General features: G+C 39.2%; 1 protein-coding gene across 1 annotated transcript in view; it reads left to right on the top strand.

Annotated features, from left to right (window-relative positions):
• The window catches only part of LOC122803807 (extracellular calcium-sensing receptor-like), a 267,399-nt gene that overhangs the window by 208,630 nt on the left and 36,982 nt on the right, over positions 1 to 21,787 (top strand). Inside the window, exon 5 of the mRNA XM_044073493.1 lies at positions 6,257 to 6,380. Coding sequence (XP_043929428.1) covers positions 6,257 to 6,380 — 124 coding nt within the window. The remainder of the gene's footprint in view (positions 1 to 6,256; positions 6,381 to 21,787) is intronic.

The raw sequence follows: 21,787 nt of genomic DNA, 5'->3' as shown, positions 1-21,787 counted from the left end.
TTGCACTTTACAATTATAACAGTTCTAGCTAAACATTTCCTTTGTCTGTGTAATCAAACCCTCTATATCCCCATATGTTTTAATGCCTCTCCTTTCAGTTTGGATGATAAGATTTTCACCCGCACTAATTTGTCCTGGTTTTCTTGAATGAGGCATCATTTAAACACTACAAGATATAATTCTAGGTCATTCTCCTTGCTTAACATCTTTTTGACACCCATATTTCTGGGTGTTTCAATCATGTTAGCCAGTCATACTAATGGCTGTATGTGATACTGCTTATCTTTGAATTGCAGCACAGTGGTAGGGCTGTCTCTGAATCAGAAATGGTTACCGTAAGGTGTACGCATCATGGGAACCTTTCTGAATCAGCTTCATTATATTCGACCTTAAACCACCTGAGACGGGTCATGCAGTCAAATGTGGAAATAAGAACTAAAGGTAGTACAATGAATTGTTAACTTTATTTAGTTTTTAATTTCTCCAAATCTTTTGGGTTTCTAATGCTATGACAGGAATGGACTCCATTCCTAAGTCAAAGTACAATTAAAGTTCATGAAATTAGTATTGTTTCAATCTTTGATGTCAGCCAAAAGTGCTCTTCACAGCACTCGCAATGTGCCCAGTATTCCTTCTGCAATTCATATGGGGTTACATGGATTGGTAACATATCTAAATACGATTGTAGATTCTTTATTATAAGACCCGTTGCTCCAACTACTATTAGAATTGTCTGGGTATCTTTCTTCCACATTGCTCTCATTTCTGCCTACAGATCCTGATATTTTATGATTTTGTTTCTCTCTGTACGCAAGACACTGTAGTCACTGGGTGTGACAATTTCAATGATCAATGCTACTCTTGTCTTCTTTTCATGGACCACTATATCTGGTTTTCTAGCATCTGTCTTTTGAACTGTTGGTAATGGGTGATCCCATGTGATAAAAACTTCATAAATTTCTATGAGGCTTTGCAGCTCATGTTTACAGTGTTTTTCAGCCACTTCAGTACCATAATGTTTGCACAATCCCCAGTGCAACAGTCTTGCCACATTATTATGCCTTTCAGTATACAGTCCTTCTGCCATTAGTATGTCACACCCAGCAACGAGGTGTGCGATTGTTTCCATTTCCGTTTTACAAAACCTACATTTACTTAGAAGTATAAATGAGCTGATGTTATTTAAAATCAAAGGATGTATGTACTGCTGGAAAATTTAAATCAAGGACTGAATAACATGACAAAGGAAGAAACTAACATATTGTACTTTATACATTATAAATGGATCTTCCTCAAAGTAATATCTGACAGTCAGGTTATTCTGATCTATGTATTCTGCTCTTTGCATTTATCATTCACAACCATTATACATTCATGTTTGTTAGGCTTGTAGTATATTAAGTCAAATGTGCTGAAATTAATTGGTAGATTTTATCTTCTTGTCACACCAACTAACCTTTACCTTCTTATCATTTCTTTATAGCTAGGACAGATTTTATTCCTGTTAAGTGGTAATTTAGGCATTTTATGCACTAGCTCTAGCCTGATAACGCTGTTGTAGGCCTAATAAGGGGTATGTTTGCAAGCTTGGTGCATCAGTAAAAAAAACTGAATGTATTGATCAACAAAGAATCTGGGAGGTATGACACATGTAGAACACCAGTAAATTAAAACAAAGAGCATTAAATTCTCATTGAGCAGGGTGCTCTATGCTCAGACCTCCCAACCATACCGAATTACTCGGTATTTACCGAGTTTTGGGGTCCAAATGAAGGGGTGCCACGATTCCCGATTGGCACCCCTTCATTTCCGATTTTCTTGCTTCGTTTTTTTAATTTTTTTAAAATTCGTTCTGTCGGCGCTGATGTCATCACGTGCGCGATGACGTCAGCGCCGTCAGGGCTACCAGCCAGTCGGAATTGAGCTCAAGGAGCTCACATCATTATTTCCGGCTGGCTGTGAGCGGGAAGGAAAGTACAGCACCGACTGAGTACTACTAAGCAGTAGTAACACACTTACACTATCATTCACTAAACTATGGCAGTAATGCCTTTATTTTTTTTCCAAGATGGCTGCGAGTCGTGACTCTAGTGCGAACAGGAATACAGCACAGCAGCAATGGAATTACGGAGGCAGCAGTGCTATTAGTTTTATTTCTCCAAGAAGCAGGCAGCGTGAGCAGGTAAGTGTGGGACGGAACGTCCTTTTTCTTTACAGAAGAAGTAAGTAATCACAGGCTGAAAGATCCCTGTGGATTATGATGATAATGATGTGTGCTATAAGGAGTCTTAGAGAGGGTAGAGAGAATCCATTCCACCACATCAGACTATGAAAACCTATGCTCAAGCTGTTCCCTTGGCTAGGAGAATATCAGCATAAAATATATGCCGCAGTAAAATGCTGGTAGTAGAGATTCAATATAGAGATGGACAGAAAATGGACCATAACATTTTCAGGGACACTTTGGTAAAGGATATTGTATTTTTTGAAACACATGATTTGGCAGGATAGTTTCTAACTGTGTTTCCTGACAACCATTGCAAACTCCTTGGGAGGAGCATGAACTGGGAAGCATGACTGCTTTTTTTTTCAAAGATTTTTTTTTTTTGTAGTTTCATTCAGTAGACATTGAAAAACAAGATGTAGAAGACATTTTCCAGGCTGCATGTCAAAATGCCTTACATATTATGAAAATGCCTGATGACATGAGCACGTGGAAGGAGGGCTGGGACATTTGTATGCATCTGAAGGTAAAGAATAAGATCATTTTACACGAGCCCAATATTTATCATATTAATGGTCAAAAGGGCACCTTCTGATACTCGGGAAAGCCCATGACTTGTTTCTGTTATGATGACTTAAATCATTAGATACATGCCTGCACTTATAAGTGTTGAATAAGCTATGCGAAAAACGAGTCACACTATTAAGGAATGTGTAATAAATTGTGCAAAATGTGCAGGGGCACACATGGATAGAGTGGTCCGATGTAATTGTAATATACACTTCTTGTAAAACACAGTTGCATAGAGTACAAACAGAAATATTGGCTAACTGTCATGAATAGTTCTCTGCCTGAGGGAGGGATGGTTTGTAAAAGGATAGGGGGTACTGTACAGGGGATTGATAATGAGACTGGGGAGGATGACTCCCTCCAGTCCCATGACATCTTATATGGATACTGATTGTTTGGAAGGTACAATTGCTGATTCTGGGATATATGGCTAAGATAGTAACATATTAAATATGTTTGGTTAATAATGTTAGCTATATGGAACCTGTGGCTATAGCTTAACAAAATAATTAGGGGGGACGTTTTAGGATAGTGTGGTGGGAAGAAGTAGCATTGCTGGCTGTGATTTTTTTCAAAAATCAAGAAGATCCAGCTGCTGATGTCATTAACTCTGAGAAGTTGTTAGTCGTCCTCTTCAGAAAGGTACAAGTACGGTGTTTGCTTCTAGAAAGTATGTACAAAATTTGAGGATGAAACTTTATAGTTTATTATATTGTTATATGGTGCTTTATCAGACAAGACAGAGGTATTCAACAGCAAAACATACAACCTCTTTTGTCTGTTCACACATGTATCTGTAGCCTAACCTGAAAAAATAGGACAGTGCTTATTAGCTTTAATTTATTAGTGGCTGGCTGCACACACACATTTGTTCTACAGAGAAATAGAGTGTCTTTTTTTCTTGAAATCAGTTTACGGAGGGTAAGCTTTGTATTTCTGAAAGAGGGTATTGATTTTTAAATGCAGTCTAACATAGCATCAGAAATGAATACTGAGATGCTACTGAACAGTAGTTTGACAGGACGCGCTTGATAGGCAGATCTTGCATTGTTTTATATAACAACATTTTGTCATGCTGAGCATGCTGATCTTTAGTCTGCATTTTTTTCTTAAAATTACTAATTTAGGAAATTAATTATGAGACTAGCAATTAGGTAGGCTTCTTAGCTGTTTTGCATGGATGGATTACAGAGAAAAAAAACAGCATCTTTTGAGATGTAGGTGTCATTTTATGCTAAAAGGTAGTGTCCTTTTGCAAACTGTCAACCCCCAGATTAGTCTCATTCCATGAGCTGCAGGTGATGCTTTCCTGAAGTCTGTGCTATGAAATGGAACAGTCACTGCATGCAGTAATGCTTCATGCCTGCAGGCAATGGCAAATGACTCAAGTCACAACTCATGTGTTTTTTTTTTTTTTTTTTTTTTTTAATAATTACTTCAGCTGCTTGTCTGATGTGTAAATGCTTGGAAAGAATAGCTTGGTCTGGAGATTTTTAAAACAAAAAATGCTTTTTGATTATTTTTCTTCTGTACTTGCTTTTCCTGTTGAAAGTGAAACAGCAGTTTTGTGCTTTCAAGTCGGAATTGTGTGATGCATTTGTGGAACAGTAATCCTCAGTAGAGAAGAACTTGTTGGCATTTGGAAGTTGTCTTCAGACTGCATTCATAGTTTTTTGCCTAAACAAGAGAAAATCTCCAATATGTAGTTGCAAAATGTCTGATCGAGCCTTATTGCTGCAGTGCCTAATGATATTAGACACTTGAGCTTTTCTAATAGTTATTCTATGGACATGTTTGAAGAAAAGGTTGTGATCATGTTAGAATTAACTAAATCATGGAAGCTAGGATCACACATGCTCATAACGTGTAGTTTAGACGTCTCTATTTTCTCACTGTAGAGATCTGTAGCAAGTACAAAATTGTATTTTTGTCAGCAACATTGCTTGATGTAGGAATTAAATAATATGGTGATATTATGAGGCAGGATCAGTGGTAAAACATTCCGACCTAACTGTAGCTTTCTATGTCACAGAAAGTAGGTTAGTCAGAATTTTTTTCTGTTAGTCTTCCTTGAGATGCCGTGAAGTAAGTACAAATCCTGGTTTCTTCTGTCTAGGAAGTACTTCAGGTTGAGTGAAGACAGATTGCTAGTTCCATTCTTTTCCAGAAGAGTAAGAATTGACTTTTTTGATGGAAGAATCTGCTTTAAAGTTTTGGTTTCATTTATATACATCTGCACAGTGTTTACAGGAAGTTAGTGGAAGAGGACAAATTAGTGGTAAATCAGTGTCATACGTATGGTTAATAGTCTGTTTGAAGAACTTCGTTTTAAGCTGTTAATTATTTTCTTTGATATAGCTGACAATTCTGCTCATAACATGCAGCAGTGTCTTTATACTAACTTACAGGCCTTCCATTTTAGACTTTGAAATGTACAGTGAAATATCACAGTTGCTTAGGAAGAGTCATTTGGTGATGGCTACATCAGTTACATGAACTGCCAGTTATGGTGAGGTAAACCAATAAATTCAGTGCCAAAATGTTTATAGTTATGGTGAGGTCACAGCACTAATAATGTATATAGCATTAGTCATCGTACAGGAGGAAATCAACAGAGCTGCATATGGGTATAACGTGACAGATGTGGCATCTAGGAAGTGATACCTCTTTGACATCTGTAATACTAGTCGGTGAGACTGTAATAATGTTAGTATATCCCTAAGCTAATTGCTGTTCTGCATATATCAGCATCCTTCGTCCAGGGAATGCAGTTTGTTTTAATCAAAGAAAAAAAAAACATACTTGATACAACAACAGTTAATTGCTTTTAAAAACTGATCTTCGATTTTATACATTATGATAGCTCTTAAATATTTGTATTGTTAATTAGTCTTAATGTTTCAGTGTTTATCACATTATTTGAAATTATTATAAATTACTTCTGCATACGCATCCATACATTCAGTAGTAAATAGTGTGGGAAGAAATAGCCAAGGAATAGTGTTTGTGCATTGATGTACTGCAAAATGTAAAAATAAAATCCAAATAATTATTGATTGTAGAAGTAAAGCAGTATGCACACATTAGTGTTTATGGTAAATGGGGCGAAATAGCCAGGTAATAGGACATTGGAATCTGGTGCCATATTTTGGTTGGTTGTTCTTCAGTTTGCATTTGAAAGTTGGTATCCCACAATTCCATCGGAGTGGGTGGGGTTACATAATTATGTATGCAAATTAGATGCTAATCAGCATACAGATTTGTACCTATTTTTCATGGGCCTTGTCCAGATTTTTGATGTTTCCAGGTTGAGAGGTATGTCTATGCTGCTTATGGGCTGATTTTATTTTAGTTTCACTACAAGAGACAAGTCTAAGTAATTATTATTCAGCTACCTTTTAGTATAAGCAAAGAATTTGTGTACATGTACATGTATTGTAATTAATTCATTTTCCCATTTAGGTCCCTCAGTCATTGTGCAGTGAAAGTTGTTCTGCAGGCTATAGAAAGGCACCTCAGCCAGGCCAGCCAGTCTGCTGCTTCAAATGTATCATGTGCTCTCAGGGAGAAATTTCCAACCAAACTGGTAAGAGAATACTGTAGTGGTTATGTATAACACCCATGCATTTTACAAGAATCATTCTGGAGGTGTTTTACATGAATCCTATACTTTTCCTGCCATTTTTGTAATGTGTTTAATGTGTCTCGAGTACAGAAGCAGTAACAAGAAAAGAAAATTTTGACCCACAGGGTATGAAAGCCATTTCACTAGAATTCAATAACTATAACATGGTCATGTAAAGGCATAATTGATATATTATTCCAAAATATGTAAAACTGACAGAGACTTATTGTCATTAATCCTGAATTGAAGGAGTGGAGACTGGATGTGGGAACAGAATATACAGCGCATTTAGAATATCTGTAGAAAAGGCAACAGCTATTCCCCATCAACTTACTGACCTTCTTGATTAATGATTACTAATAGATATTAGTTAAGGTTTTGTATTGACATTTTGCTGATTAGATGGGAGGATACATATTGATTTGTGTGGTGTCTATATCTATTTTAACATATATTTATAAAGGAATGTGTTTGAAGTATTTACGGAATGCCTGTTTTATCATATTCATACTGCAGAGATAGGCTTCTGGGATGCTGGGACTTAATGGCTACTAGTCTTTGTGACACTGTAACTCCAGGAGATCTGTTTTCTGGCTCACATCTCAGAAAATGTCAGTCCCTCATACTCACAATAAGGGGAACATTTTTGACAACTTCCTAGCTTTTGATAACTTCCCAGCTTTAACATTTATTTCTTTTGCGTATTGTTACTGACTGACTATAGAATAATGTATTCTTTGAAACATTATGGGTTATTAATGCATAAGCATTGATAATACAGAAAAAATACATTACTAGAGATGTGTTTAAGGAAGTTTGACATGGAAATGAATAGACACTTAGATGTATCTTTGTAATTTTGCATTTCCTTAATAGCTATAGCATGAAATTTTTTATTTTTTATTTATTTATTTTATATTTGTTGACCAGGAGTAGTCCAACTGAGCTGCAAATAGCCCTTTTTCAGTGGAGGCCCTGGGAGAAAAGCTCCAGAGAACATTATACAATGTAGTAAAAAACATTCATAATATAATACGGTAAAGTAATTACAGCGGACTAATAATCAAAATGGGATGAGAGAGATATTTTAGCTGGTATTTACAACATTACATAGTTATTAATAATTTGCAAGTAAATTAGTAATGAAGTCATTGTGAGAAAAAGTCATTCTTACAGCCTTAAGTATGTCTTCAATGCATACATAGGTTACTTCCAGAAGATGATTTAAAGGAGGTATGTGGGTAGAGTGGTTATGCTGAAGAAATAGAAAGTCAGAGTTAGAAAGATACAGGTAGTGAGGCCAGGAGGAATGGAAGTGTTAAGAACAGTTAGGGAGTAGAAGTTAAAAGTAAGGACAGATGTTTAAATAGTGAGCAGGGTGGGGGCAACATTTTATAGTGGGTGAGTGCAGTGGCAGGACCAGAGTGTTTTTAAGTATTCCTTGGCAGCAGCTCTGAATTGTTTAGCTTGATTTAATAATCTAATTTGAAGTGGAAGCTTATTCCATGCAATGGTAAGTTGGTAGCTATATTCTTGTCCTGGATTTATAGATGCTTAGTAAGTCTTGGTCAGAGCTGCGGAGTGATCTAGTTGGGAATAGTAGGATATAAAGGAGGATAGGTTAGGTTAACAGAGAGGTTGATGTATTATAGAGTATAAAATCTGAAGCTGAGAGGGCAGAAGCAGGTTGGGTAGTTCCAGCCAGTTTAAGTGTTTAAGAGAGACACAGTGATGAGTTTTATAACTATGTTGATCCAAGAATCTGGCTACTTTGTTATAGGTTGAGTTAAGTTTAGCTAGAAGTGTGGCATTAAGGTTTGTGATTATTTATAGGTTCATAGGTTCATAGGTTGGTACTGGGCTATCTGCCCGAAGGCATATATTAGCCCAGCCAGGTTGTGTGGTATTCGCCGCCCCTTTAGTAGTTCCCTACACCTTTGTACTAGCAGCTAGTACCCTTGGCCCCTATCTAGTAGTGCTGTTGGTGTGATCCCCGGTGTGAACTATTTGTTACCCATCCACTCATCAAGGTTCCTCTTGAAGAGTGATAGTGAGGGGCTCTGTCTTATGTAGATCGGGACCCTGTTCCATAGTAAGGGAAGTCTCTGCGAAGGGAATCTATCCCTCCAGCATGTTCTATTCATTGTTGTGTTGAGGTTTATATCCCTAGAGCGTGTAGCTCGAGTAGATTTGGTTTTGCTAAGATGGAGCATGTTCAACAATTCTGGGTTGAACATGGCTCTGTACGTTAGACAGAGATCACCTCTGAGAAAGCAGTATGCAACAGAGAACAGTCTTAGCTTTTTCAATTGTGCTGCATAGGGCAACTGTTTGAGGCCAGTAATCCTCTTGGTTAGGTACCTCTGTGGTCTCTCCAGCTGCTGGAAATGTCTAGCCAGGTACATTCCAATTGGTGCATTGTACTCAATAATGGGTCTGATGAGGGAAGAGTAGAGGGGCACCATTACATCCTTAGATCTTGATGCAAACCCTTTTGTGATCAGATGTGTCACATAGAAGGATTTTCTAACCACTTTGGCAACATGGTTTTCAAAGGAAAGCTGACTGTCTACTTGGGTCCCTAGATCCCTTATTTCTTCTTCAGATTTCAGGGGATTACCTCCTATGTTGTAGTTTGCGGGTACTCTGTTTTTTCAAAGGGATTACTATGCATTTTTTGCATTTATCTTGAGACCATGGCTTTGACACCATGCATCAGTCTCATTTAGGCCCTTCTGGAGGATCTCCATGTCGGCCGGAGACTCTATTATAGCACCCAGTTTGCAGTCGTCCGCAAACTTAGTCAGCTACATTCCTTCCATGCTTGCCTGTTCTTCTGAGAAGTATATGCCAAACAGGAGGAGCCCCAGGACAGTGCCCTGAGGCACACCACTCATTACTGGTCTGGATTTTGGACATAGATATTTGAGCACCATATAGTAGACTGGGTAGGAGATAGGTGTGAGGTAGGGTTACATTAGCTTTGGAAGTGAGAAACTTTCTATTTCTGTATAGGAGGCCTAGTCTCTGATGAGTTTTCCTGATGCAGTTGTTGATGGGCAAGTCAAATTTAAGCTGATCATCTACAGTGACACCTAAGAGTTTGGAGCTAGATTCAGGTATTATTGGAGTGTTATTGAGAGACAGTATATTAAAAGCAGATTTAAGATAAGCAAGAGTTTTGGGGAGAAAGAGTAAGAGTTTAGTTTTTTGGGGATTTAGGATTAGTTGGTTGTTGGTGAGCCAGGTTTCTACTGATGTAAAGGCAGCTTGAGTAGTAGTAATGAGACCAGAGGGAGTCAGAGATAGTAATCACAGTAGAATTTTCTGCATATTGAACAAGAGATGACTGTGCGCAAGAAGTATAGAGTAGATTGATGAAGATATTAAATAGCAGTGGACCCAATATGGATCCTTGAAGAATGCTCATTTTTACGGGGAGGGAAGGTGAGAGTGCAGAGAACCATTTCACTGGTTGTAATTGATCAGAGAGATAGCTGGAAAACCAAGTGATGATACCAGTGGAGAAGTTAAGATTAGTCAATTTAGTAAGAAGAAGATAGAGTGAGACAGTATCAAAGGCTTTAGAAAGGTCTAGAAAAAAAAGGAGACAAGTTTGTTGTTATCATGGGCCAAGGAAATAGTATTGGTAAAGGAGATTAGGGTCTTACTAGTACTGTGTTTTTGACAAAATCCACACTGAGTGGGAGTAAGTAGGTTTTCCTGTAATAGATATTGCAAAGTTTGCTTATGTATACATTTTTCAAGTAGCTTAGAGAGGGGTGACAGAATAGCTATGGGTCTAAATTTAAAGATTTCTTGGGAATTTCCACCTTTGTGGATAGGTATGTATAGAATTCCTTCCAGATAGATGGAACATCATACTCAGAGATGGAGCGGTTAATCAAGATAGATACAGGAAAAGCAATGGTACTGGCTGCTAGCTGGAGGAAGTAGGAAGGAATGTTATCAGTGGAAGTAGTGCAAGGTTTTAGTTTGGAGAGTAGAGATTTGATATAATTGGTTGATACAGGTTGAAAAGAAAAGGATTTAGAGGGGTTTGAGCCAGAAGGTAGGACAGAGTGATTTGGATCCTTAGCGGCGGGGCGGGGGTGTATTAATCATCTTTGGTACAGTGTCAATAAAGAAGGTATTAAAGATAGTGGCAATGTCTTCGGGTGTACTATTTGCATAGGGATTGGGACTGGAGAGATTTCCAGGTTCCAAAATTTGGTTGACTGAATTTCAAAAGGTTTTAGGATTGGATTTTAGTGCTGTAGGATGGTTGAAGTCAAATTCTTTTTTATCTTTGGCAATGTGTTTTTAGTGAAGTTTCTTAGTTCTTTGTACTTTTGCCAGTCAGAGGGAAGTTTAGATCTCATCCAGGTTTTCCACAGCCTGTTCCTATTTCTCATTAGGGTACAGATTGCATTAAAAGCCATGGGGATACTTTAGATTTTATTCTAACAGTACGAAGGGGTGCTAGAGAGTTTAGTATATTGAGAAAGATAGAGTTAAATGATTGGACTGCTTCTTCCAGAGACAGTTCATTAAGGTGACTCCAGTTAATTCTTGAAAGAATGGATAGAAATAGAAAACTAGAACACTCGGAAACATGTCTACAGTGCAGCTGATCTCAGTTATCATATAGAACAAACATCTGATCAAATAAACATATGCTACTTGATTTCCTATATTGGAATTACTTTAATAAGATACTGGAGGTATATATGTATGCAATATAACATAATCAGATCATTGCATATTCAGATATGGTTTATGCAATCAAATTGAGCTTCTGTAAAGTCAATTTGGTCAAGACTGACAGACCAATTGGGAACTCCAGTAATGTTATTAATCTGTGGTGGAGCATAGCACCCCTAGCCTATTCTAGAGGTTTTAACCACTAGATTCCCCAGATAATATAACCAGCTGCAATGTAACTGACCCTTCAAGCTATAAATACATTTGTGCACGTCCTGCTTGGCTTTTCTGGTCTTGACCAAATGAGTTCCTTGGAAAAGTATATTGGCAGGATAACGAATATTGATAATTTGTCTGCACTGAGCTCCATTTGCTGCTGAACTGGGCTCCATTATCTGCTGCTCTAAGCTCTGTTCTCTGCTTCACCAAGATTCATTTGCTAACTGCTGCATTTACAGTTTCCTCAGCTGCACAGAACTGAATGTCTCATGTTATTAGTATAAGCTCACGGAAGCTATCTCTTACCTAATTAGAGCTTTTTTCTTCAATGCAGGATTAAAACTGACAACTTAGGATATAACAATTTTTGAGGGGCTAAATTATAAATGACTTGCTCAAACATTCAGCTCATAATCCAAAAATTCAGGAATAATTCATCACCTGCAGAGAGTGGAAAGTTTCTACTTCTCACGGCACTCACTCCTGTGAAATTGCCTTACTAAGTGCAAGAAAGAGAGCAAGCTGAGTAAACTTCAATGTACACATTCATATTTAACTTTTTTTTTTTGGAAGTGTGATGAGCTGGCAGACTTTTGGGATTCTCTGCAGAACGCTCTGTCAGAGATGCCGGGTGAGCAAATTGGACTGACTGGGGAGATAATTTTTTTTAGTTATGCTACAGAATCGGAATTGCCTAGACATAGTAAAGCCTTGCTGAGTCTAATTATGGTGGCTGCCAAAAAATCAGTTACTAGAAAATGGAAATCAAAATCTAGACCAGCTTTACTAGAAGTAGTGAATATAGCAACAGATAAAACAACTGGAATTGGGATCTTTAGAAAAGGGAAGGAGCAAACCACATAGGAAAAACTGGGAATTGTGGGAACAATATATGCAGAGCAAGAATGAGGTTTAAGAGGCAGGATTTGAATGAGCTATATAATGCTTAACTGAAAATAACTGGATGGTTTATAAGTAATGTATACTGTTTACAACTACAGTTGTTTCATTGGTGTCTGTGATGTAAACAGTTTGCAACTAAAGTGATATCATTTTGCATGTTTTTCATTTATATAAATGTAAGATTGCCTTTGTCATATGTGTAAATTTAATAAAGATGTTTGGGGGAAAAAAAGTAGTGGGAATGCATTCAATTATCTCCAGACAAAAACAACAATTCTGAAATAATACTGGCACCCCAAGAGAGAGTCATTGTTTAGCCAGTGAAAATCAAGTGTTTATTGATTTATGTTTGTTGACAACTTTAGTGACTTGATCCATGTGAACTCTCTTCAGTCACAAGCAAAGATAAAAAAATAAATTTAACATATAAACAAAAAATGTCTCTTATAAGAATCAAATTAAGACATAGAGTAGAATATCATTTAAATCAATGCCTGATCCAGTCATGAAGATAACACAAATGTCTTACTACTTATTATATTGTAAATTGTTTAAATTGTTAATTCAACTAAATATTACATTTCTAAATACTATAACAGTTGATGCACCTTTCCCAATTTCTATAAAATACAAGCAGTAGCCTAGTCCCGCGGTAGTGGTGCTGCGGTAGCGTTGTCACCTCACAGCAAGACGTTGTCAAGTTCGATTCTCAGCTAGAGTGTCTTCTGTGTGGAGGCATGCGTGAATGAGCGTGCCTTCGTTGAAGGTTGTGCGTCAGGGCTGGTAACTCGGCATGTAAAAATCCACTACCAAACATTAGCGGACCAGAGTTCCGCTGTGGCAACCCCTAACTGGGAGAAGCCAAAAGACACACACACACACACACACACACACACACACACACACACACACACACACACACACACACACACACACACACGCAGTAGCCCTGACCAATGCTACATCATAAAGGATACTGTTATACATAGCTGTCAATGTATAGCCATTAAATAATGAAAAAAGCCACTTTATGTTATCAATATATAAAAATCTTTGCTACTTTCTTCGAATGTTTTGAATGGAAATCACCAGAATGGGAAATGTACTGTTTTCCTCACTGCAGTGTGAACTCATGGTTGGTATATTTATTTAGCAGGGGGTGTGGGGGCACATGGGGAGACATGGCCCCCTACAAAAAAGTAAAACAAATTTTTTTGTTTTTATTTATTTTTTTATTACAATTTTGAAGTTTCAAAACTTCAATTTTATGGCCTCGACCATTGGCAGTTTGATGTTTTGAAGCTTTGAGCTTGTAAAGTAGATCCATATATATATATATATATATATATATATATATATATATATATATATATATAAACATATATATATATATATATATATATATATACATATGTGTGTGTGTGTGTGTGTGTAAAATCAGACCTTAAAATATTCTGATGTAATTGTCTTACTATGACATAATCTTAAAAAAGGAAATATGCCAGATAATGAAATTCTTCTAAATAAAATATATAACTAATAAAAACAAAGATTGGAAAACAAAACCATTTGCAAGAAAGGAAAATTAAATGACTCATTCTATCCCAGCTCTAAGTTCTTTCAAAACAAAATAAATAATTCTATGCAACAATAACTGATATTTACCAATAACCATGTCCACTTTAGGCCGATGTTTTAATTTTGATGGATTAGTACTGTTTAGTAGTTTGTGTATCAGTTTATATATGTTTAAACATAACTAAAATTCATTAAAACTAGAAGAAATTAACATTTCTCAAGTTTCTTGTAATAATCATTCTAAATGTATCAAAAACAATCCATATAATGCTGTTTGAAAGTAAAGAATATAAACTGGCAGAAATGCATTAAAAAGAACAATTCTGTAATTTTAAATGAATCCTTCCATAAAGTCTGATGTAAATAAATGTTCGGTCTTACTCCAGGAGTCTTTTAAATGATTACATGCATAAAGATATGCTCCCAGTGTACTCATACTCAGCTTTATTGTTCATAGTACTTCCCCAATATTTTACATAACCCGTGTAGGAGTTCCCTAGCAAAGATCTTCCAGAAATAAAAGGGTATAGGTTGAAATTCAAGATATTTATATCATTGCCCTGTGCAAATTATCATAAGTAGTGCAATGTACAGAATGTTGGTGATTCAAAGATGCAGTCAGTGAAGCTGCACAAGAATAAAAACAGAACAGTATGCAGTGTATGCAAATAATCATATAAGAATATAGAACCGAACCCCTGTGAAAATGAGATGCACATATTATGTATGAAACAGATGCAGTATGTTGTGGGGCATATTTATTTTGAATCCCTGGACAACCAATAGTGGTAGTTATGTACACTTCATTGAAAGCATGAGCACACGTGAACTTGGTGATGACATGTGACACATCAGTCATGTGACATTTTGTAGTGCTTTTCATCTACTGAGCCTACATAGTGTTGCTCTTCTCCTTACCATAGCACCTCTGTTTCACTACCATTCCTTACCTCAGTATGTCAGCACTATGTAATTTTCTACTACATATGTTACTAGATGTAGGTAATGCTGCTCGATGTACTTCATGCCATTTAATACTGTGTATTAACTGTTTCTTAAGGTGCCTTTAATATTAAATCTTTCTGTTATTCATTAAGATTGGGATAAGGAAGTTTCTCCATATAAAGCCAATATCTGTTTGGAATAGTAGTCTTGATATGAATAATTATTTTACATAAAATGTAGATTTTTTTTAAGGACATGTTTGCATGCAAGTCAGATTTATTTATGTGACCAGACATCTTTCTATACTGTAGCAAAAAATATGGCATGAGAAACTGCAAAAGACAATTGCACATTTAGAATGTTTCACAGTCTGTGATTAGTTATTTGGATTCAAAATGGTGGAGTATCTGTAATGTGGTACTCCATTAATGCACAGTTAGTAGTTTCATATTATTCACATGATATTATCTTTTGTTCCTAGAGACATCTCACACGAGTGCTGAGCAGAATGTAAGACATAGATACAATGCAAAACAACAATGTCTGCATTTTGAAACCATCACCTATTAACAATGCAGCAAACAGCACACACAACATGTTCAGTCTTCATTTTGGGCAGGATTCACGAAGCCTCCGTGTAAGAGTTATAACTCATACACGGAGGCTGCAGTTAAACGGAGTGATGTCAGCATGCTCTGCATATTCATGACAGCATGCTGAATCACACTTAAGGCTAACACGGTCCGTGTAAGACAGTAGGGGGCGTGTCCATAGGCCGAGCCCTGTATGCGGACACGCCCCCAGAAGAGGAAAAGTTCCCAAAGTAAACACCCATGACAGAGTCCACGGAAATGTGAATAAACAGAACACAACACATGCCCCCACAGACTATGAACAGAAAACATATAAATAAACATGTTATATATTTTTTTTAAATTGTAAAGATGTTTAACCATGAGTGCGCTCTTTTGCGCGGGCGTGCCCGTAGCGCAGCAACAGATAGCAGTCAGTGGGAAAGCATATAAGAAATAAATATGCAAAATAAGCCAGGAAGCAATAGCGTAGCGGTAGAGATGTTGGCTGAAGAGCAGACATTCATGGTTCAAGCCCCCACAACACCAATTTTTTTATTTTTAGCAAAATAAGCAGGAAACAAGTCCCTGACAAATATGTACACATAAAACCACATTTTATGTAAAATGTAATGAAATAGCCCATTTATATTGAAGAAATGTGAGGTAACAAAAGAATAAAAAATGGCAGATGTGCCCATAGCTGAGCTACAGTTTAACAGGGTGAGTGCATCTGCCCGTAGGTGAGCAGTGGTTTAACTGGTGCAAAATGAGTGCCCGTAGCTGAGCAGTAGTTTAACACGCTGAATCTATGTTCCCCTAGCTGAGCTAAGTGTAATATGTGTGCTGATAGCCAAATGAGGCTTAAAGCAGCGTACCCCGTTTACGCGGAGCTGCGCAGCGCGCAAACAAGCTAACCGACGGGCAACGTTGAGCAAGCCGTATCAAAACTGCCTTTACACAGACACACCCCTCAGCATGTCTAGACAGTCATGAAAAATAAAAAGCAGTGGCCAGGTTCGAACCCAGGATACTATACACCATAGTCAAGGTACTGAACCACTAAGCCATGACAGCAGTACCTATAAATGCAATAATAGCTAATATATAGGAATGAATACAAACTGGAGCATGACAATGCAGGTTTACTGAATCTGATACAATTCCAAAATGGCCAATCACAGATATGTGCAGGAAAAACGGACTATATAAGCCCCATAGGAGGGAATACACAGCATAAACGATTGTAGAACTGACCTGCAGGCAGAATGACAGGAGTAAGAGAGGGTAGTTGCTTTCAAGCACAGAGGTGGGGCATTGAGGAGTCCAGGTACATGGTCTGGCTCCTAGTCCACAATCATGAGGCCCAACTCATGCAGGGCCAGGTCCTCTGGGGAGCATACAGGGCCGAGGCGTGGGACCGGTTGGCTCATGATCTCACCAGTGCCACAGGGATTCCAAGGACAGGTGAGCAGGTCCGTCACCACCATGCGGACCTGAAGAGACGCAAGCAGGACCAACTGAACCTTTGGATCCAGGAGGCCCGGCAAACACCCAACGTCCCACTACTGAGTAAGTTACATTTAATTATGTATGTAAGAAATTAAACTAGCTGATATTATGGAGATGTGTATTCCAATATTACTTCATTTATATTACAGCTGCAGGTGTCCGCTCTGTGAACCGCAGAGCCTATGCCGATAGGCTGGTGCGGTTGCGCCACCAGGCAGGTCAGTAATCCACTACCAGTAACTGTAAAGAAATATAAAAGTATGACAGTCAGCAAAAGAGTGCAGTGTAGTCAGTAAGGAATAAAATGTGCAAGTAACAGTGTGGAAGTGTCTGCAAGTATTGCTTGATTACAAAAGTGTATTTCAGCCTGTAAGTTAAACCGAAAAATGAAACTGTCTGACATATATTCTGAAATAAAAATGCCCTACCTGTAAGAAAATAGTACACAACCTGCAGCAGGCTGAAAGGTATAGCTGCAGAAGATGATGAAATCATATGTGTGAAATATATCCCTGTTGAAATACTGAAACATGACAGAAGTGAGACTGCTGGAAAGGATTGTAATAACTACAGGTAAAACATGTCAATAAAGCCTAGAAGTAAGTACCATCCTGAATAGTAAAATGAAAGCAAGTGAGAGAGTGTGAAAAAGTGTCATGAATCCAGCAATACAGTAGTAATAACCCCTGAATAAAGTATACTGCAGTCAAGACAGAATGAAATGCATGTGAGAATCAAAACCAAACAGCGAAATCTGTTCAAAGTGTTGCTGCATCTGGAATGTGTATCCCAAAATCTGGATATGTTGCTCTCAGTCTGCAATATGCAGATAGGATGATTGTCTGATATACCAAACATCCACACTTGTCTACAGCTATATAAAGAAAATGTAGCAGGATGATGTAGCTGAACAAAGCTAAATATGAATGTGTATGAAGAACAATAAAATGTATACTGATGTTGCAGTAACAGTCCTATCACCAAGTTGAAATAGTTATCATATAGGAAACTGTAGTTAGAACAGTAGTGTGTATATAACTGTAGCTATTAGAAATGTACAGCATATGTATTGGTATTCGAAGGTGTTAATATTATTTTCTTTACCCCACCCTATAACCACATATAACCCATTCCACGTGAAAATGGTATGTGCAATCACAATGAACACCCCTGGACGTTTGTCCTGTTGGGTCATATATATTTGCATGTCTGTTGATGCATATGCCCTGTTCATACATCCAAACCTGATGGCCTGTTGCCATCAATTAACCCTGCATGTTGTTGGACTGTGTATTTCTGGTCAAATTATGCATGTGTTATGCACGCTGTTCAATGGTGTGAATATCTGGGTGTTTGGTTAATGGGAATACTAATGCATGCTGTTACAACTAATTGTGAATGGTATTATATGTCACTAACCCAAACTGTCATGACATAATGCAAAACATAGGACAACAGGGAAGGCGGGTTCCAACGGACCCACCTCTCCCACCTCAGCTGGCGAGTGCACCTGGCACTAGTGCCGAGTCCGGACCCTCCTCCGGTGGCCCTGTGCCACCTGCGGGTGGAAGCACTGCAGGGGATGGGGCTCGCCCCCCCTCTGCAAGTGTGGCCGGAGGAGAACCACCACTCACCCTCCATAGCGTCCGGACTGTGGTGCGTAGGGAGATTCGGGACTCTGTTCTCGAGCCCCTACGCCAGCTTGAGGCACGGGTGGTGCAACTAACGGGCATGCCTGTTGCCCAGCCTACACAGCCCCCAGCACAGCCCCGTCCTGGGCAGTGAAGGAACAGTGGCAACTGCCTAGGGGTGGGGATATCAGTTCCACCGTTGCCATCTGTGGGCTCATGGGCTCTGGATATCCAAACCTCTGTTCCCGTCAATTGTGTAACCCCCTCACACGTGTCATACACCGCCCCTGTATGCGTCTTGTTTGTCTTGTCTGTTTACCTACCCAACCTACCTCCCCAGCTGTACCGACTTCCTTCACCTGACATACCACTCTCACCTGAAAAAAAAAAAAAGGGCACTCTGTACCCACAAAAAAATTACGCCCCATACATAGCTGCCCATTCCGCACACATGTCTGCTGGACATGGAAACTATCAATTACAATTGGCTGTACAACAAGTATTATTGTTGTCCTGACACCTCTCTCAGGGGTGGAAGGTTTCAAATGTCACACCAAATTAGATACATATGCACAGCTGTTGCTGATGAAGAAATGGGCAGCTATGGGCCTTACCTACATCCCTCCTGCAAATCCCAAGCTTGTTTCCCTACTGTCTTACCCTCTTTGTGACCCCTTTTTCACCACTTTCGTGTCTCCCCATTTTCTTTTCTTTCAAAGAAAATAGCACGGGTGTGCGCCAGAGTAAGCACCGTTAAGCGGTTGTAAGCGGGTGTGTGCTTGTGTGCGCAGAGCTAACCGCCAGTGCGCATGTGTGAGCTCCGCGCAAACCAGCGCTAACCCGGTTACAACTGCTTAAAAGTGCCTTAGTCACTTTGATTGACAGGTCCTGTACTCAGTTCAAAAGCAAAATAAAATCCCACTGTCAGCCTCGAACCCAGGAAACACTAGTCTGTATGACCTACCACTAAGCCATGACTCTTATACAAGAATATTGTGCTAAAATAAATATAACATGTAATAGTAGGGATGAATGTAAAGGGAATATAGGATGTGTAGTACACAAAGCATGTCATTTAGAATTACTGTCAAAACTACTGGATTCCCATAATAGTAGTGTGTGAACAGAAACAGCCATGCTAGTTGGTAGCTTGTAGATAATAATGTCAGTTAAAGTACATATATAAATGTATGTATATGTACATATATATATATAAATATATATCTATATATAGTTGTAGGAGTCATTGTGCATACACACTTGCTACAGGGAACATGGAAGAGGAATGGAGAAATGTGAATATACAACACAGCCTGAATCATGAGAGAGATACTAACCTTTACACTCACAGAACACTGTCCACAGCATACCAGCATGGTCCCCGCCCTTACAATCTGAAAGGGCAACGCCTATCCCACATACCCTTTTATAGCACTGACCTGAAATCACAGTGAGAACTGCAATCAGTACACAACTGGCTGTTTGCAATTAGCAAATGCTGGCTTACAATTGGTGCAGAGGCCATCACATGGATCTATGCAGATACCTACAAAAGCATCCAGTGCTAACACTCCACACATGCAATACATTCATTGCACTGTCTGGAAGCAGACAGAGGGAGAGCAAGAAGTGAGAGAGAGAGAGAGAGAGAGAGAGCAAAAAAAAAATTATACACTGTGACTCTGTCACCCGAAGCTGTCAGCAGTGACAGTAGCAGCAGCAAGCAGAAGCAGTGGTAATGCAACCAGCTGTGACAAACACAGGTAATGCAAAGTAGCAGGTTAATAGTGTGCATACTGTGAACCCTCCAAATGTGTCATAGGTCTGTATCCATAGGTATGTCCATGTGATATGTTGTGTGTACATAGTTCCACCAAAAGGGGATGACCATACATTACATGTCAATCAGTCTTAGGCCATGATCCTGGCACCAGTTGTCTGTGCGTTGCCCCAGCAATGGCTGTAGTGACTGCTTTGAAAGGTCAGCCAGGTTCAAAAGGCAGGATCAGCCCATCACAAAGGCACACTGGCTGGGAACAAGTGTCTGCAGGTACGCGATATCACTGCATATGCATCCCATACTGCATAATTCCATAGCTTAGCAGACCAGGCCGGTTATGCATATGATGTGGTAGTTCCCAGGGTCAGTCGAGGTGCCCCCTTAGTGGTGTGGGACCACTGTTGCTGTATGCCACTGACCAGGTACATATCCTGTAGTACGGCCAAGATAAATTATCAGTGTTATATGCGGTTGTATGTCCTCTCAGAGTGCAGGTAGCACACATCCAGGGATACCATGAGGTCACAGTGATGCTGTGTGTTCTTCTCTGCTGAGGGCGGACCTCACCTGGACATGTGAGATGACAGGGAGGTTACATCCAGCTGTGATAAATATTTCAACTGGTGGGGGAGAAGGAGGGGGGATACGTGCACCGAACATGTCTGCAAGATTGTTGCCAATATCCGTGTGTTTGGTGAATGTTAAGTAGGTGTGTATTAACACAGAGCATATCTGAGGCATGTGGTCCATATGTGTAACATAACTGAAGAAGGCCTTGTGGTCATCCATAGTGTTTGTGTCCATTTCCCTCCCAGAGTAGGCCATGGCCATTGTTATGACGGACCGTAGCGTAGTACCAGTGCTGACCAGAGATGCCTTCCCTTAATGTGAATGTGCTCTGTCCTGCAGTAGCCTCCTGCTATTGTTATACAATCTGTCTCTGTCTGGGGTCCACCGGACAGGATGCCTAACCTTTGTGCATAGGGTCTGGGTTAGAAATGTGTGTGCAAGTTCCATGCAATCTGTGGCATGTCCGTGGTAAGCATTTGCAAAGGGGTCAGCAGTGTGGCTTGTGGCTTCCACTGGCCCAGTGTGCTGCATGGATACCATCTCAGTCCCAGCAAGTGAATAACTGTCTAATCACATACATATCAAAGTAGTCTACTGTGCTGGTGGTGGTGGTGGAATATGTATATCCAGGCCGAGTAACTTCTGTCCACATCACAGTAGTGGATGGTGTCCCACATACAGTACCTTGGGATGAACCCCCAGAGTGAGGTTGTGCATTGCACTTGTCAGTGTGTGCTGACCGATGGGGCATGCTACTATGTTGTGTGGAATGTGGCAGGTATTGTTGCACAGGTGTTGGCTGAGCACTGATATCTGGCCATGTATCTGTGTATCCACCACAACACACACACATGCAACATATGGGAGTAGTAGTATATCACTACACATGAGTATCATGTATAGTATGTGTGCCATATATTGCTGACATGGTCTGCTGATATCTTGTTTGTGTTC

This window comes from Protopterus annectens, chromosome 6.part0, assembly GCF_019279795.1.
Source record: "Protopterus annectens isolate FY-2018-M chromosome 6.part0, PAN1.0, whole genome shotgun sequence".
NCBI classification, from domain to species: Eukaryota; Metazoa; Chordata; order Ceratodontiformes; family Protopteridae; genus Protopterus; species Protopterus annectens.
Note: the sequence above shows the minus strand (reverse complement) of the source record. Positions and strands in the feature narration are given on the sequence as shown.